A 19182-nucleotide genomic window follows, 5' to 3' on the forward strand; every position below is an offset into this window, starting at 1 on the left:
ATCAATTCTTTAAAATAGTCCTTTCAGCTTATAGTTTCCAGCATTGAAAAAGACTCTAAAGAAAGATGTATTTGGAAAACTAACTTATAAAAAAAAAGAGTGACTCTTATCTATTTGATTTTATTTATTTAGAGAGGAAAACGTTTAAACTAACTAAGGGATACCGAGTCAAAAAAAAAAGGCACAACATCTGAAATACAAAGAGAGGGCTCTAAATTTTTCCCCGTCTAATAACATTCATAGATGTGTAACTAGAGGCCCACATGCAGAGCAAGTAGTGTTACTTGCAAATTATATTCATTGAAATGCTACTGGGTTTACCTAGCATTGTACTTGGAGTTGTGTAAAGATGAGTATTATGTTATCTATGTATATATACTTCTTATACGTCGAATATATTTAGAAGCACACTCCTTTTTTAAGTGTTTATGCAGTTAGTCACTTAAAGAGTATCAAAATAAATCCTGCTTTGGCTTCCACGATCTCCTAGGTATTCCTAAACACTGATGAGCAAAATTCTTTCTATGGGAAATGAAGAACCTCCCATTTAAAGGAGAGAATGGAAAGGGGAACTCGATTTATTCTCATTTGTTTATCGCTAGACTTTCCCCCCACTCTGCAAATTCATTTGAATAGCTTTCAAGCCGGAAAATGGAAACGCGGCTCCTGCCCTCTATTTCAGCGGCTGCAGCGGCGTCCTGGCAACAGCGCAATTTTCTATCATCAAGGATAAATGGCATCGAACAGAACATTCTGATAAAAAAAAAAGAAAGAAAGAAAGAAAAGAAAAGAAAGAAAAAAAGAAAGGAAGAAAGAAAAAAAGCTTCAGCCAAGGAGTCAGGCCATGATTGCTGGCCTTCTTGTCTGTCATCCCTTTACAAAACCCTCTCGCAAACCTGAGCGGCATGCTGTCAGAGCTAATAACGTCTGCTGAAGGGGGTGAAGGGGGCGCACAGTCGTCCCTGTACAATGTTCCCATTTATTAAATCGAGTGCTTATTTTAAAATTGCAAATATCTTTGTTGGGTTCAGTGAAAATTAAAACCAAGATGTAGGAAGTTACATGATGCAACAATTATTCGTATCATTCATATCAGAGAATCAAATCCCTACTTGGGGAAGGTTGGGTGAGGGGGAAGGGGGAGCAGGGAGTAGGAGCTTTCTGATAGAAAAACAGGAACCCATTGGCTTTGCAGGTAAACCAAGAGACCGCTGGAGGAGCGTGCTACCAGCGATACCCAGAAGAAAGGGCTACTGAGAGGCCCCAATGGTGTGCAGGGCGGTTCAGGCTCCGGCGCCTGGTGGGCCAGTTCCATCAGAAGTCCCAAGAGTTTCTTCGGGAAGCTTCAAATGCACCGGTTATTTCTCATCTAGGGATGTGCCTTTCTGGAAAAGACCGTTCCACCACTCCAGTTGAGGGATCTCTGAGGTCCCTGTGCCTAGGAGGGATGTAGGACACTCCGGGTAGCTCGCCTGCTCTTAAGTCCTTTATCAAGAGGTCAGGGATGTAGAGGGACTAAAAGCATTATCCACACACCCTTTCGGGGCAGCTGACTCCAGATATACTTCTTAGCGGTTCCAAGCTACTCCCTTTAGGGGTAGGGAGCGCTTGTTCAGTTCTTAGTCAACTACGCTCTGCGCTTTGACCTTAAATCAACATGCCTGAGAGGTTTAGCAACGGTTTGCTGTAGTTTTGATACCCTTCTCTAAGATTTTGCATTGGGGGATGATATGCCTGTGGGGGAAGTGGGGAATGAAGAAGGGGCCTACAACTAAAGCCAATCAAAGGGAAAAGGTTGATGAGAAAGGATACAGGGGATCCTAAAATTTGGGCAGCCTGTGAAGAAGTTGGTCCAATGTCTGGCCCCAAAAAGCAAAGCACTAGGCGGATGGGTGAGTGTCCTAGAGGCTGGGAACCTTAGAAGCAGGTGATGATTGGGGAAACCTTTAATAAAGAAACCTAATTATTGCGCACCTGGATCGCAACAACTAGACGGAAGTGGTACCGGAGGGATACAACGCGCATGCCTTAGATTTGCATGCAAGAATATACACGTGAGCCAACTCCTGCACACACCCTCCCCCCCCCAGACGCTGCCACCAATAGAATCCCGCTTTTCCTGAGCCTCGGGGTCACAATGACATCTCATTTCCCCCACAATAGGCCTTTAAAACCCACTTTAAAAATAAAAAGGGCGTTTTAGTTTTGATCCTCACCTAGATAGTGAAAATCTCTGTGGGAGACATATTTTAGAACTATAAATATATTTACTACAAGCAAGGGTTAAAGTATTCCGGATTTGAGAAAAAGTTAAAGGCAGGAGACATTTTTAGAGCCCTAGGGAAGTTTGGGATTGCTGTTGCCTTTCTTGGGGGCTTGGGCCTCATCTGTCATATGAAAAATCACATCTCCTTAATTGACCAAATAAGCTTCACAAAAACAGAAACGTTACCTGTATGTGCCTGTCTCAGAACAGTAGTCTCAAAGCCCACTTTTCCCCAACCCTATCCCCAGTCACACATGGTTACCAGGGTGATAGGAAGTTGGAACACCTGTGTTCCATCTCTCACCTTTGCCCAGACACCAAAGAAGTCTGTGGTCTGGGCCCCATATGTTAGCGTTCACATCTGTGAAATGGGGTTAATTATAGAAAGGCAGAGGACTAGAAAGGTAGATGTGTGACAGGATTTGCACCCTGTCTGGGCCTCTCCTGACTGCTTCTAAGCTGGGAATGACAAGCTTGATTCCTAGGTCTACAGAAGGGGTGGGGCGGCTGGGAAACATTACTGCTTCTGCACACCAGAGTTGCTGCCTGCCTTGACTCCAGACCTTGCTGGCCATTATGAGGTGCCTTCCTCATCCTCTGCCTACCATATTTTCCTTCCAGAACATGCTGCCTAAAATGGACCTCTAACACCTAAGGGGATTCATACCCCATGACAAGAAAACTGCTTGTTCTTCTGACTGCAATAAAACAGGAGGGGATTGTTACTTATAGCTTCCTCTTTCTGTGTAACTCACAAGTTCCAACATAGAATTAAACTGCAGATGAACATGGCCAGGAACACAGGACCTTATTATGTTCAGCTCACACAGTGTGATACTTAGAGAGACTCCAGAAGTGCCTCTCTTTTCCCACCCTTACTTATAGCCTGATTACAACAAGCTTAAAACAACAACAACGACAACAAAAACAAAACAATGTGAGATGTGAGAGAGCTAAAGTGTCATAATTACAACCCTCCAAAATATGGGCCACAAAAAGGTGACCTCCAGGCCTTCTGTTCATAAAAATCTACTTTTATTTGGTATTTGGCCACTAGTTGGTCAGCATACAGTATATAACATTCAATAGTCATATCCATTTCAAGAAAGGAGAACTCCACTCAGTCTTCAGAAATGTTTTCTTGTACCTTCTGTCCACAACCACTCTTTTCACAATTGTACTTTGCAAAATCTTAAGCTTTCTTAGTAAACCCAGACCAATAAAACCAGAGTGCTGACTCCAGCCGTATAAGGTCAGGACTGAACTGAAGGCCTGGCATGCATTCTACCACCGTAGCCTAAAATCTTCCTTGAACACTTTGGATTTGGGGTGTTCTCCTTGTAAAAGATTTGTCCTTTAAGAAATAGGAAAATAATAGTGTGTTTGAAATGAAAGATAGGGTAAGGAAAAGAGCTTATCAATTATCCAATCAATTATTTTATTGCAACCAATTGAAGTACAGTTCCCCCCTTTCCAGTGCCATGGGTGGTTGGGATGCTTGAAAAGATTTTCCTGGTATTTCAAGAATAATCAGACCAACACAAGTCACAAACCCACAGCCTGGCCTCTTTCTATGTTAGGCTTTTACATCAGCAGGTTAGGCATCTGGAGAGGATCACTTGAGGTGTGGGCTCCAGATTAGAACCAGAAAATCCAGCATCAACCACGGCTTCTCTCTCTGAAACTGCTCTTTCCTGGGACCGCCCCCTCCTACTCTACAAAGTTCTACAGAATCTCTTTGTCTCCTATTTGTAGATGCCAAGGACCTACAGATCCTTCCCACCCATAATCATTTATAACAGAGCTAGGAGAGGTTGGGAGGGAGGAGAGAGAAAGGACAGGGAGGGAGGGAGATTTCCTTCCCATGTGGGGCTAACCCACTCTGAATTGATCGATTTCTGAAGATTATTGAGGGCAATTACTTAAAAATGGGGCACCATTCCGAGCTTCTTCCGTGAGGACACTGAGGGCTGTGTCAGCTAGACAGACAAACCACCACACCTCAGGTTTTGGGCCATCATAAATGGGGTACTATGCGAGATTCTCTTTCTCTAGTATTGGTGAGTAGGATCAAGGAAGATATGGGGCCTCTCAGAAGTCTTCCCTCTGGGGGAAGGCAACTGTTTTCCTTGGGAGTTTGGTATGCCTAGGGTCCCCCTGACCTTTCCTTCCTCTGGAATCCTTCTCTAAGGTCTCTGTTTCTCTGTCTCTGTCTCTCTGTCTCTCTGTCTCTCTCCTAATATACTTCATCGAAGAGCACCTGAAGCTTGGATGAACACATAGGTACTCCATTCTGTTCCATTATGGCCTCAAGAGTCCACAAGTCCTTAAGGAGGAAATCAGAAGAGCAACTCATTGTTCCGACTGGCCCGAATTTTCAAACAACTTGAATTACAGACTATATCTTGAATATGAATTAGCCTTCCGTGCTGGTGTGGCTCTGCTTTGAAACTCAACTTGTCAAAGTATGGTTTTAATTAAAAGTCTTCCGGCCTGGAAAGATTACATGTTTTGTAAAATATATCCTACCATGAAATTTACTTCCACAATCTGAAATTAGGCTCCTTGTAAATGTTTTTACAAAAAGGAAGAAAGAAATAGGAGGGGACGGGTGTGTGTGAGAATGGTGCGGTTTATATTATTCGCTGTGTTCCTTTAAGATATCCAGTGAACCTCGGCACCCCGACAGGTAGCCAGCCTGGTCCATCCAGAGCTGGGACAAGGCCTGCAGCTCAACGCCAGCTAGTAACCCGAAGCCGCCCTGGCAGGTGCGGCCCACGCAGCTTTAGCGGTTGGAGACAATTCAGAAGACAGACAAGTTAATCCCGCACTGATTTGTTTCGGATCCATCTGCAGGATGCAGGATACCCCCTAGGCTGCTGTAGGCTATAGACACCTGCCTCCTTCCCCATCCCCAACCTACGATGCGGATAGGAGACAAGGTGTTTGTTACCGGACTCAGCAGAATTCCAGACAATACACATCTCGAAATTTAAAGTTCTCTCTTAAGACCTCTTAGCTATTATGACGAAAAATAGACATTCATGCAAACTGTTCCAACTGCTCCAGGTCATTCGAAAAGCTTGGCTTGGCTTAGAAAGACCCCCCTGAAAGAGCTCTTTATCATTAAATCTTGGGGGCTTGTACTCTGCCCCCTCATAGCATGAGGAGGAAAAGGGCCCTACTTCCTAGCGTGGGGGGCAGGGAAGATGCCTCCTCCGTCTCAGGATGCATCTTTCTATTCAAGGACAGAATTAAGATCTGGGTCTCCAAAGAATTCTTTTTTTCCCCTAACAACTCTCTGTGGAACCAGCCAATTCTGACGGGATCCGCTGGATTTAAGAATAAAACTTGGTGTGCAGCAAGTGGATGTGATGAGGAGAGCACAAGGGAGGGGCACACAGCTCCTTTCTTCTAGGTAATTGGTACCCAAGAACCAAAGGCAGGGAGGGGGTGACGCTGTAGGGAGAGTTATTTACCACCCTCCACCTGAAATAAGCGAGACCAATAACGCGCCTGGCTTTTCGCCCTGTTTACTCCATCCGCGTTCAGTGATTGGCAAAGGAGGCCCTACAGGCAAAGGCAATAATTGCTCTGCTCTCCTTACTAGGAAAAGTGTGTAGGCATTTGAAGTGTACTAAAAATAAACGAAGGGGTGAGAAAATGAAAAGGGGACAGAGTGACAATTTGCAGCAATTAAGGCGTCTGCGCGCTGTTGCCTGAGGAACAGGGACCCACAGAGGTTTTTGTTTTCCCAGGCCTGATGATGTGACTAACTTGTTAGGGCATTTGTGACCCAAGGTTTTGCACCGGGCGTGCTCCTGTATATGAGTGTCAAGAAAGCCCATGTTGTGTCCTGATCTTTAGGAAAAGAGGGGTGGGAAGCTTCAGTCTGTTTCTGAGCCCCTAAAAGAGCAAGGGGAAAAAAAGCTTCAAGAAAGAGCGGATTCAGTTCACTGTCTTTCTTCCACCCCAGGCTTGTTTCGAGTGAATGCCTCCCCATTAGCGCTCAGGCACTTCTTACAAGAACTTTAAGCAAGTCTTCAGCTCCAAGGTGTCTAACCTTAGAGGGGGGAAAAGAACCCAACGCCAACACCTATTTCACAACCACGTGAACCACTGAATGGGAAGGATGAGAGGTGGGGTTGGGGGGAGGGAGAGGGGGCGGCCAGCCAAATCAAAGCTTGGGAGACATTTTGACAGCAGGCTTGAAATATTACCCTTAATTTTTGGAAGATTTTCAAGAAGGGGGGGAGTGAGAGCCACAACTTTCTCTTGTCTGCCACTCAGGCGGCCAGAGAGGGCTCCAACCTCCAGCACACGCGGAAACACACGTTAAGAAATTGCTTCAAGATACAGTAGGGCTCTCTTTCTTCCCTACCCCCTTCACCTCTAATTGCCAAGAACTTCGCAGAGAGAGAGGGAAAGATTGGGGTAGCCTTTGGGTGTCAGAAGTCTGTGCATTGCCCCCTGAGATCAAGGGTTAGCCCCGGGCGGTGAGACACCCCTGGGCCTGGCTCCTGACCACCAGTCTAGAGACCAAACTGGCCCCCTGGTTGATCAACACCCGCCTTAACCCCCATCCCACCTCCAACTGGCAGGGTCGGGGAGCCACCGCCTAAATCCTCCCTAGCTGGCTTCAATGAAAGCTGGCAAATCCGGCGAGTCTCGCAGAAAATTTATTCGACCCTAATTCAATTTTAAAGCGGATTTTTACTATTAAAAATGCTGCCGAGCAACACATTGAATTAATCTGACTGTACGGTTTTAATTACACTGAGGGTTTCTCTACAAATCTGTACAAGACAGTGGCTGGCTCTCTGAGGATCCCTGCCTGCTGAATTCCATTATCCTGCCCCTGGCTTTCTGCAGGCGGCGGCGCGTGGGAGCCAGCTGCGGGCGCGGGCGTTCCGCCTTCTCGGCTCCTGCCCCTCGCCCCTTCCTTCACCCCAGACCCACAGATAGGCTGGGATGCCAGCCTGTCTGCTTGGGACTGCTGGACCGGCATCCTGAATTGCTGCCCTTGCTTTTTTTAATTGTTGGGCCCAACACGTTAGAGCTTCACAATCTTGTTATTAAAGAATGGCTGGTTTTGTCCAGGAGAGGTGGCCTCTTGTAATTTTTGGATGACTTTCCTATTACGACCTTGCGGAAGTGGTCAGTGTGAGGAGAGAGAAGGAGGATGAGAAATGAGGAGGAAGGGAGGAAGGTGTAGGGTAAAAGTCTAGCAAATGGAGAGCTGGTTTGGCAGGACTAGTCCACCCACTTCCACCCCACCCCCTCACTCCAAGAGTAAATACACACCACTGCAGGGCCGGGAAACCTTTGTTAGTTTTAATTTTGTTGATTTGTTGTGAAGCTAACATTAAAGTGCTGTGGTACCCAGCGAACAGGAAGACCTACAACAAAGCTGGTTGACACTCATCCTCTATACTCTTAACCCAACAACAACAACAACAACAACAACTACTACTACTACTACTACTACTACTACTACTACTACTACTACTCTTGTATTCTCCTTTATTTTCTGTCTTCCAAAGATGACAAAGTCAAATGCTAGCTTGCCAAATGGGCATGGCCTCTCAGTGTGTTTAAAGAACCAAAGACTTTGAGTCTCTGAGGGAAGGAGCCCCCATTTGCTGGCATAAAGATGCTAAACAACATTTTCATGCATAAAATTATTTAAAACAGTATGGCGAAAAATGTTATCCCAAGGGTAGAAAGGAATGAGTTTCCTCGATCCTAGATTTGCATAAAGATTTTTTTTTCCTGAACAAAAGAAAAAAGAAATGGCGCAGTAGTAATTTGAGGGTTTTTTTTTTTAATCCTAACTTCCAAGGACTGGTCAGTGAGTGGTCCTCTAAGGAACGTTCCATTTTAAAAGAAAAAAATAATAAACTGTCTTCCCATTTATTGGGATGTTCCAGAAATAAGTGTCTGTGAAAAGATAAATAAGAAAATTATAGAAAAGCACATATATAAAACGATGGTCAGACACAGAACATGACTCCTTCTTCTCACTAGTGAAAAAGGTTCCCACTTACATTTTTGTTTCCATTATAACAAGAGGATGCTTTTCATCCAGGTTTCCTTGAAGAGCTGTCCCAAGCCTGGCTCTTTATTAATTATAGAGACATTTGCTATGACTTTATTATTGTTACTGCTGATGAAGAGGTGAAAGAATTAAGCAGAAGATGCTTCCAGGCATTTAGGAAGACACTGAGCAGCTATATTAACTCCTTATTAAGCCTAAAAATAGTCTGCCATTTCCTGTTGATGCTTGTTCCCTGCCACTCTGGGGCTGCATTTACTCTATGATGGCCAGGGGTCCTGCTTTTCAAAGACCGGTAAATGAAAGCTGATTTCTAGCATTCCTTCCCGTCTTCCTCTACTCTGCTCCATTTCCCAGCAGGGCAAATATGGGGCAGGGGAAGGTCAGCCTTGGTTTAGCCTGTATATTGAAAAGACAAACATCTGCATTTACCGTGTTTAAAACTGTTTAAGCTCTGTGGGTTCGTCAACCCTCTTCTCTCTAGAGCCGAGGGGACATATGTTTATGTATTAGGGGTAAGGGTCTAATGTTTGAGACCGAAAAGCAACTGAAAGAGGGAAGGAAGGGAAGGAGAAAAGAGAGGACAGGTTTTTAATGTACAACCCCAAAACCAAGAGGTGGGGAAAGACTTGTTTCAAGCTTGTTGACATCCAGTTCTCCCAAATAAAAAAGTTTGGGGTACTCACACATCCAGAAATGATTCCAAGGAGGAGTCAAATGATGGCGAGGTTAGAGGAAAGATCTAGGTATCTGTGCGTTAATTAACACCATGAAATTTCAGATTTTAAAAAGTCTACAATAGAAGCCTCTGGGTTGAGACTTGTTTAGTGATATTCTTCAAATGAGCACTTTTGAAAACTCTGAGGAGCCCTGCCACAGGTCAGTGGCAGGTTGGAGTTTCCCAGGTGCCTGTGCTTGGAAATCAGAACTGGAGAGATAAGGGTTGTTAGCCTCAAACTCTGGTCAACCTTCCTTCTGGACATTTACTAGATAAACCCACTTTTAATCTGGATCTGGAGAAACCTGGAAGAGTAGGATATTAGCATGGCCATTGCAGTTTTATTGCTAAAGAAACACCACCAAATCCTCAGCATTTTCTTGCCTAGGCTGGCTCTTGGAGCTACTCCTAAAGGTGCCACTGTTAGCCTGCACTGGAAAATGGAAAGAGGCGTTTTTCTATCTCTTGACCTGGAGATTTTACAGGTGTGTGTGTGTGTGTGTGTGTGTGTGTGTGTGTGTGTGTGTGTGTCTCTGTGTGTCTCTGTGTGTCTCTGTGTGTTAGGGGGATAAAGGGTTCTTGAGTGTCTAGAATATCAGGTACCCTTTCCTTACACACACACACACACACACACACACAGAGAGAGAGAGAGAGAGAGAGAGAGAGAGAGAGAGAGAGAGAGAGAGAGAGAGAGAATTTCATGTTAAATGAGGAAAGAACTAGCAGGAATTTTTCCACCAATGTCTCCCATTGAGAAGGGGGTTCTTAACGTGGCTATGTAAAACAACACCGAGTTATTTCTTTGAATTCAAAGACCATTTCTCCAGGTCTAATTTCTTGAGAATTAACGTGATAACTGAGCCCAACTTAGCAACCGTCCTGGACGGCTTGAATTTACTGCCATAGCTCCCACCAACACTGCAAACCTTCCCGGGAGATCCAGGCATTCTCAGCCCTGCACAGGTCTGCAAACATCTCCAGAACCAAACTGGGACGAATCTCAAGCCCAATGAGCCCGCTCTTACACACCTATCCCGGCAAGATAGAAGCAATGGGTGTTCAAAAAGCAGTGTGTTGGTGTTCGTGGACCGTAGTCCACAACACCTTAACACCTTTAAAAATCAAATGCAATTTAGGCCTCCAATCCCGCTTCCTAAAACTTCAATGAATATAATTCTTATCTTACAGTAACAGGCCCTTAAAAAAAACCGCTTAGGCCTCCAGATTTCTAAGTTTACTTGTATTTTGAATGATAAAGGCTTCAGTGGCCCTACTAGCTCTCCTTTCCCTCCCACTGGCAAGAGTTGGCGGAGGCTCCCCAGAGAGCGAAACAAAGAGGAAAGGAGCCTGGACTGCGCGGGAGGCGCCGGGGCCGAGAGCCCCTGAGGTGTTCGCCTTTTTGCTAGACTCTGAAAAGCCCGGCGTTTTACCTTTAACCGAAAATATGGTAGCCGGTTGCACTACCGTAAAGTAGGGGTGACTTCTACTGTCCCGTTTCGCAGTTTAACCCAGATGCTCCAGACACCAGGTGAGGGACTAGGAACGGAACTGCCCAACTTCAGTTTGAGCAAAGCTCTGTGCAAAGAACACTAAACCTTTGCCAGTGGCAGAGGCCACATTGTGTCAAGCACTAGCTGCCTACCTTTGGGCCACAGTAGTCTTCCTCTGGCTACTTCCTAGACTGGGAAGTGAGATAGTTATTCCTAGTCTTCTATCCCGAATGAGAACACCGAGACCTCTGTCTAGCTGGGTGAGACCCTCTTGCTCACTACTCTGTCTCTCAGAGCCCAGCTTGGGTCACCCAGCAAATCTCAACAGAACCTACACCGTGCACAACTACCAACCTAGCTGCACATTTGCACCCCCAGGAACAGAGATACACCTGAAAGGACAATTCCAACTATCGCCGCTTCTTCACACTTTAAACAAACAAGAAGGAAATCCCTTTGCAAACAGGCGCTGTGCGCCTTGGATCTGGCGCTTAAGTGGTGAGAGGACATTTCCCGGCCCCACCATCATCCAGATGCTATCAGAGTTAGTGGGCAAAGCAGTGCACCTGCGAACATTACGGCAGAGACACAGAAACGCCTTCATCATGTTAACAGCAAGCTGCAGGGTATAGAGCAATAAAACTGCCATGTCTACCTGCTGGCTTTGAGGACATTACGAGCTGGGCTCGCAGCCCGGGTGCACCGCCGGGGGAGGGGGTGCTCTCTTTCCCTGACTTCCCTTTCAGCACCCCACCACTACCTCACCCAGCCTATCTTTCATTTTCCTAGAAGATGTTGTTGTTTTAATCCACTGCCGATATGTAAACGCACGGATCGCGTTACAGGTTCGCGTGTTAAACTGCACCTCTTGTTAAAAGGGAAGGAACAAGGGAGCCACTTAAAAATGAATTCAGAGTTACTGAACCGGCACCCGGGACTCAAGAAGTTAAGCGTGGCGGGCTGGGTAAAAGAAGAGGGCGCGAATGTAGCTGCGGGCGAAACTAGAGGGAAAACCGGCGGGCTGCGAGCCGCTGAAGGAAAGAAAGGAAAAAGAAAAGGCAAACTGGCCTGAGGATACCTGGAGACCCCGGGCGGGTAGCTGGGAAAATCAATTAGCATAAGCTGCAGTCACTGACTCCTGCGCCACGGGAAATTGTGAAGCTCCGTCTACTATCATCCCTTTCTGGAGTTCCATTGGCAAGCCGCACCACTAAATTCTCCATTCTAGGTTTCCTGGGGTGGTGTAGCGTATGGGCTACAGACGACGTACGGTGCAAAAATGTCCCAGTAGTTTTTCCAAAAAGACAAACTAGTCCTCCCGCAACCTCCGGACACCACCACACAGGGTTGCTACCCCACATATTTCTTGTGACCAAAAGCTCACAATTTGTTCCCTGTACCCACCGAAAGCAGGCAACGAGCCCAGGTGGGTAGGGTAGGGTACTCAGATTTCGCCCACCTAGTCTCCGTCGTCTGGCCACGCGAGCTCCGAGAGCCTACCTGCCGCCCCAGGACCGGACCCGGTGCGGCCTGGCTTGTCCCCAAGCCTAGAGTTAGATCCGGTTCTCCTACCTGGTGGCTGGGCCTGAAGGTGGCCGCCTGGGCTCCGTTGTCCCTGCTCCGCAGCTTGGACCTAAGTGAGTCTGGAGACCCGAGGGAGAAAGGCTAGATCCGTTGTACTGAGCTGCTCCAAACTTAATGTCTTTCCCCAGTCCATCTTTGAAACAGAAGTGGTGCTACCACCTGGATGTGCGGATATAAACCCCCTTGCAAATAATAAATGGATTAATAATAACAAGGTATGAAGTTCTTTTTATAGAAAAAAAGGAGAGAATTGAAACTAAATGCGGCAGTTAGACAACCATTTTGATAAGAGGATAATTGAGGCGACACTGGTGTATAATTAGAGGATAATTTATGCTATATCCACTTTTATTCCACCTCCCAAAATAAACCCAGTCCATGATCATTACAGGCAAATTGTTCTGAATTTTATAGCAGCAATTTGAACAAAGTGCTGCAGTTAATCATGGGAGATTTTTTTGTGTATTCCTGATTAGAACTCTAATTGCCTCCTTCCAGAAAGTAAAAATAACTGTAAAACGACTCTATTTTTATCATTAACAATGTTGACAATAAAATAAAATCAATTGGAATTGTAATCGAGAGACAAATTTAGGACGAAGGCACTTTTACTTGGGTAGTTTATATTGTAATCAAGATTTGCCAAACCACTAACCGCATGTATCATTTGCATATATTTGAAAGCATTACAGTAGCTTCTGTTTTCAATAGGAAAAAAAAATGCATTACTGTCAGCCCTCCAAGGATTCGCTTTCAGAGCAGGCTGCTGCGTTCTGGGGGTGGGAGGTGTTCCTCCTTTATTGGGGGGTCAACATATAGGAAATAGGGCCTAAAACAGCAGGAATCTCGCCAGAGCAGGGTCTGATTTTTCTTTCTCTACTACCCCCGACCCCTGCCATGAGATGAAGCCCAGATGTAGGGTTTTTTCTTCCCTCTATGGCTTCAAGAAAGTACTTCTGGAAAAACCCACAGTGCCAAGGTGTTCCCTTGGGAGGAGAGTAGAGTTGGGATCCTGAGGGAGGGGGAAGGTCAAGTGAGGGGGTCTGACTTTAAATGCTAGGGCCACTGCTTCTGAACACAAGCAACCTGAAAGGGTGCAAATGAATTGTAAGAGATCAGCCTCCAGCCAGGCTATTCCAAAGTCTCCAATCCTGGAAACAAGGGCTCTAGGATACAGGGTTGGAGCTTCCATGGGATGCGTCTGCAGCCTACCGGGCGCCTCCCTCCACCGCTGCTCCCCTTTAACTCCGGGCGGCCCCAGGTTGCAGCTCTGGGCTGAGCTTGTAGTTGCTTAAGGTAGGCGAAGAACTCCGCAAGCAGCGCACACGCCAGTAGAAGCGGTGCGCCTGTGACGTCAGGGGGCGACTGACCAATAGGGAGGCGCTGCCCTTTGGAGACAAACCATTCGACTCGTGGCGTCTGCATCAAGTCTGAAAGCAGACGCGCAACTTTCGCAGAATCCACCTTAAAATCTCTGCTTTAAACTGCACCAGCCCCCAAAAATCCAAGGGGGGAAAAGCAAGGGGGGGAGAAGAGAGCAGATTCCCCCTCCCCCCTCTCCTCTCCCATCCCTCCCCCTTCCTCCTCCCTTTGGGTTAACAAGGCCCTGCTCACTATATCTCTTTATATTAAATATATATATATTAGAGAAGAGTGAGGAAGAGAACCACCTCCGCCCCCTCCTTTTAAATTTTTTTTAATTTTTTTTTGCAAGGATCCCGGGAGCTAAGGTGGCTGCAAAGGGGAGAGCGGTGCGAGCCAAGTGGGGGAGGGTGAAGGAAACCCGGGAGAAGGCTTTCTCCAGCCCCCAAAGTTTTGATGATGACCATGACTACGATGGCTGACGGCTTGGAAGGCCAGGACTCGTCCAAATCCGCCTTCATGGAGTTCGGGCAGCAGCAACAGCAGCAGCAGCAACAGCAGCAACAGCAGCAGCAGCAGCAGCAGCAGCAGCAACAGCAGCCGCCGCCGCCGCCACCGCCGCCGCCGCCGCAGCCGCACTCGCAGCAGACCTCCCCGGCCATGGCAGGCGCACATTACCCTCTGCACTGCTTGCACTCGGCCGCCGCGGCGGCGGCGGCGGCCGGCTCCCACCACCACCACCACCAGCACCACCACCACGGCTCGCCCTACGCGTCGGGCGGAGGCAACTCCTACAACCACCGATCGCTCGCCGCCTACCCCTACATGAGCCACTCGCAGCACAGCCCTTACCTCCAGTCCTACCACAACAGCAGCGCGGCCGCCCAGACGCGCGGGGACGACACAGGTGAGAGGCCGCCTAGGCAGCTAGCTTCGCCCGCCTCCCCACTGCCTCCGACCCCTCCCGCCCCGCTCACTTCCTCCACGCCGGGGCCTCCGCCGGCCCCCTCCTGCGGGCGGCCCCGCGCGCCCCAAATCGGGCCCCGTGCGCTCCCGATTGCCTGGCGCCTGCCTGCCGGCCTCTCCCAGCCGTGCCCCTTCCCGCCGCCGTGGACCCCCGGCTGGCTCGCCCGCGTGTGTTTCCCACTGAACCTCCGGGCTGTGCGCTAGCCTGGCCTTACGGTCCGCACTGCGCCCTCCAGCCCACCAGGTCTATGTGCTCTCTGCTTGTCCCTTCCCTCTCCTCTGGGACCCGCGTTTGTCGGGACTGGAGACAATTCTGGGCCAGGACTGAAGGGCTAGTTAAGGCTTCCTATCCCAACGCTGGACGAGCAGTGGCCTACTTTGCGTGGGGCACTTGGTGCGCCTTGGTGACTTTTAACGAAGCTGTTGCGGCCGATAGATACTAATGACAACTGGGGTTTGTTTCTTTTTTAATTCTTCCCTTGTGAGCTTTGAGGTGTCCCCTGCCCCCAATCCTGACCCGGCCCCCTCTCTCTGGGTTTTCGATAGTACTTTGACCGCTCCTTTGTTCTTGGAGGCGAAGCAGAGGCCCTGGGGTTGATAGCTCTCTGTTGTCCAGAATGTCTCAGCCTGCTCTGGATCTGCTCTGAGCTCCTGGTTGTGTTTTGTGTTTGTGTTTTGATCCACGCGAGCATAATCATTTCAAACATTCAGAAGGGACTTAAAACACTAAGCTTGCAGTTGGGTGACACAAAACTAACTGGTCAAGTAAACACCCTGGTGTCTCTGATAAAGCTCTAGGCGCTGTAAAAAGTCAGGCCAAGAAACCACTCTCCGCCCAGAGAAGAGAAGCCTTGCAGTGCCGCGGACTCCGGAAAGCGGCCCGCGCTGTCTCCGTTCTTATGCAGCGCCTCTTTTATGCCCCGGGCTTCCTAGATTCGACCAATATTATGCATTGTTAGGGTCAGAGACACGGTCACAGAGAAGCTTTCCCAGACTCTGGGGGCACGTGCCCACGGTGGTATAGCGGTGATATTACGAGGAACCTTGTTTAAACTTGGGAGAAGCTCCTCGCAGGCCTTGTCACACGAAGGGGAGAAAGCAGCAATGGCCTCAAGGGTGACCGCTCCTCTGTGTCATTTGCTTACAGATCAACAAAAAACGACAGTGATCGAAAACGGGGAAATCAGGTTCAACGGAAAGGGGAAAAAGATTCGGAAGCCTCGGACCATTTATTCCAGCCTGCAGCTCCAGGCTTTAAACCACCGCTTTCAGCAGACTCAATACCTGGCCCTTCCAGAGAGAGCCGAACTGGCTGCTTCCTTAGGACTGACACAAACACAGGTAATTCCCGGGAAGCCCGAGTACCCCTGAAATGCTGGCCCCGCTTGCTAACCGTGCAGAAAGCACACCAGGAGGAATTCTTGGCCTAGTCAACCAAGGATGGAAGGAGCTAAATGACAAATGCCTGTGCTCCAGTTGTGCACTTTCCTGGGATCACAGTTTGGAACAAATGACCTGGTATTGAATACTGGATTGGATTTGCATATACACCAACCCTCTGCGACCCCAGCTGAGCCTAGGATCTTTTGGTGAACAAATTCAATCAAATCTTATTCCAGAACAGAATAACATGAAGTAGAACAAGTGTGTGTGTGTGTGTGTGTGTGTGTGTGTCTGTGTCTGTGTCTGTGTGGTGTGTGTGTGTCTGTGCGTGCATGTGTGTGTGTGTGTGCGTGTGCGTGTGTGTGTGTGTGTGTGGTGTATTGGGGGTATCCAGCTAGAAAGTAAACTAAGGCCCTTTCTTAAGGACCCTTTAGTGGTCCCTAGAAACTAATGAATTTCAAGTCATTGTCATAGGAAGGAAACTTGGGAGCTGAGACTAGCAGCAAAAGTTAAATAGACATATTTTCTAGTAGCTTAATAAGGCATCTATAGGTAAGCTATTCACTCCAGGATGGGTAAGATAGGGTTTTATGAAAATTGCTTTAAGCTCTGTAGTCAAATCAAACAGTGCAGGTTGAGATACCTCCCTGGAGCACAGAACTTGACAGAATTGGGAAACAAAGAGAATGCTCCCCAAATCATGGCCTGGGACACCACAGATAACAGTCCTGCTGACCTGAAAGCTATACTGGACATTTCAGATTTCCCAGAAAGGGGCCTAGCGGTGAGTACAGCAATCTGCACTTTAAAGCCAGCAGTCAAGCAAGACAACTGCACGGGATGCTAAGGCCTCTTCTGATGTTCACCCTCTCTATCCAGCAAGGGTCCTGCAGGTCTAATAACACAGTTGCCAAGACCTTACAGAACTGTGTCTTCAGGCTGCATCCCTGAGCTCTTCTCAGCCAGCCTGGTTTCTATTGCCATGTTGCCTCTTGAGAATATTTGAGGTTTGCTAGGAAAGGGCTCAAGATGCTCTTGTTCTTGGAAAAAACAGATTCTGGGATTTTAAAGGTAATGCTACATTGTAGGTTTTCTTTCATCCAAAGATTTGACTTGTTGACTTAAGTCAGCTGCCAACTTAGATTCCTGATTCTGGAGTTTTCAGAAGCCTTTGACTTTAGTAGATATCCCAACAATCATGTGATGATTGATGACTTCTGTTTGCTTTAGCAACATAGGAGGTAGGGAGTGGGGGCTGGCGCATTTCTTAATCTTTGCAGGACTGGAGAATATTTATGTCTGGAGAAAGCTATCCCAGACATATCCTATGGCATGTGCACAATATGCATAGGTATGTTTGAGGAATTTTGTTGTGAACATACAACCTTTAACCAATTCATAATTGTCTACTACTTGAATATACATAGCATAGTGAACTTGGGGATTGGTAAATATGAACACTGAATAAACCAAGGGAGGTAAATTCTGCTGTAGAATTGTGAGTCAAACTCTATTCCACTTAAAAGTCCTTCATAAAATTTTAGGTCCACTGATCTCATTTGATTTTTTTTCTAAGTTTATGCTGATACTTTAAAACCCAGGCTATAGGATTAAACTCAAGAATCACAAGAACTATAGGTATCCTAATAAGATATCTAACAGGCCTAGAGTGGAGGGATGGAGATGGTTTGGAAGAGGGAAGGGAGGGGGAAAGGAATGCCAAGGGGTGTTTTGTTTGTTTGTTTGCTTGTTTGTATATTACTTCTTAGGTCTGGGATGACACTGAAGGCACCAGTATGATGTCCGTCTGGCCTAACGATTACTACATGTCTTGCAGGTGAAGATATGGTTTCAGAATAAACGCTCTAAATTTAAGAAATTGCTGAAGCAGGGTAGTAACCCACATGAGAGTGACCCCCTCCCGGGTTCAGCAGCCCTGTCACCACGCTCACCAGCCCTGCCTCCAGTGTGGGACGTTTCCGCCTCTGCCAAGGGCGTCAGTATGCCTCCCAACAGCTATATGCCTGGGTATTCGCACTGGTATTCCTCACCACACCAGGACACCATGCAGAGACCACAGATGATGTGACTTGTCTGTGTGAACAGCCTACGGGAGCTTCTGAAGGAGGCAAGGAGAATCCAGGACTCTCTTGCATCTGCCAAACAGCCTAAGCATTGAGCTCAGAGGAACTGTCCCTGTGATATCTCTCTCTCTCTCTCTCTCTCTCTCTCTCCTTCCTTTCCTTCCCTCCTTCTATTCTCCATCTCCCTTTCTCCCTTCCTTCCTTTCATTTTTTTGTTTTTCATCCCTGTTAATCTTTCTTTATTTCTTGCCCATCTTTCCACGTTTTCTTTATTTCCCTTCCCTCCTGTCCTGCAATCTCCTAATCTCCTGTCTTCAGCAACCTTAATAAGTAACCTTGTAACACACACACACACACACACACACACACACACACACACACAGAGAGAGAGAGAAAGAGAGAGAGAGAGAGAGAGAGAGAGAGAGAGAGAGAGAGAGAGAGAGAGAGACTGGCTTTTGTGCCAGTGTTCTGGAAACCCATCACTGCAAGGATATTTTCCTTCACACTCTGGGATCCAGGCCCTGAGCCTCCTCTTTAGTACTCTCCATCCAAATGACTTTTTTTTTACAGACATTCTCCACCGGCAGAAGAATCTGCACAAACATGGCAGCATTTTTACTTGTTAATGAGTTTAAGACATTATGTGGTGAAAGACAAGGATTTTGGACTCCTGAATTTTTATTTACCAATGCAAGACTGAGAGGAGGAGGAGGAAGAGGAGGAAGAGGAGGGGGAGGAGGAGGAGGGGAGGAGGAAGAAGAAGAAGAAGAAGAAGAAGAAGAAGAAGAAGAAGAAGAAGAAAGAAAGAAAGAAAGAAAGAAAGAAAGAAAGAAAGAAGGAAGGAAAGAAGGAAAGAAGGAAAGAAGGAAAGAAAGGGAAGGAAACCCCCCCCCTCAAAATCCCTTCTCTAAAGAAAGAAGAAAATTTGGCTGTAAAACTAGAACATTGCCACAAAGGAAACGCTGCATGTCTTTTCAAAATGCAATGATCAGGAACGGCAACTCAGCTAGATACAAACAGTAACAGCAACAAGGAAGATGCTCTTTGTGTAACCCACCTCCAAACCCTGAACTGGAATCAAGAACAGCCAAGAAACAACCAAAACCACCATTCGATTGCTTTGACACCTTTCCTAGTGAATAGTGGCATTCACTAAGCTAATAGGGACGTTTATATCAAGGAACATTTCTGTATATATTGTTGAATTTTAGTTGTATATATACTTTGTATGTTTTTGTCTTCTTTCATATATGGAGTAAAAGCCACAAAATGTT

General features: G+C 47.0%; 1 protein-coding gene and 1 long non-coding RNA gene across 3 annotated transcripts in view; one reads left to right on the forward strand and one right to left on the reverse strand.

The window, feature by feature from the left end:
- LOC100912227 (uncharacterized) overlaps nucleotides 1-19182 on the reverse strand; it is a 47807-nt gene that overhangs the window by 25529 nt on the left and 3096 nt on the right. The window contains exon 1 of one of the 2 annotated variants that reach the window (XR_145923.6): nucleotides 12102-13656. The exons of the other annotated variant lie outside the window; for it this stretch is intronic. This is a non-coding gene — a long non-coding RNA (uncharacterized LOC100912227). Of the gene's footprint in view, nucleotides 1-12101; nucleotides 13657-19182 lie in introns of those variants that run through there. 2 annotated transcript variants of the gene reach the window in all.
- Nucleotides 13824-19173, forward strand: Dlx6 (distal-less homeobox 6). Its single transcript, NM_001427389.1, has 3 exons — nucleotides 13824-14382; nucleotides 15589-15782; nucleotides 17662-19173. Exons 1-3 carry the CDS (start codon nucleotides 13932-13934, stop codon nucleotides 17911-17913), a joined length of 897 nt encoding a protein of 298 aa, NP_001414318.1. The 5' UTR covers nucleotides 13824-13931; the 3' UTR covers nucleotides 17914-19173.

This window comes from Rattus norvegicus, chromosome 4 (assembly GCF_036323735.1).
Source record: "Rattus norvegicus strain BN/NHsdMcwi chromosome 4, GRCr8, whole genome shotgun sequence".
In the NCBI taxonomy this organism is placed as follows: domain Eukaryota; kingdom Metazoa; phylum Chordata; class Mammalia; order Rodentia; family Muridae; genus Rattus; species Rattus norvegicus.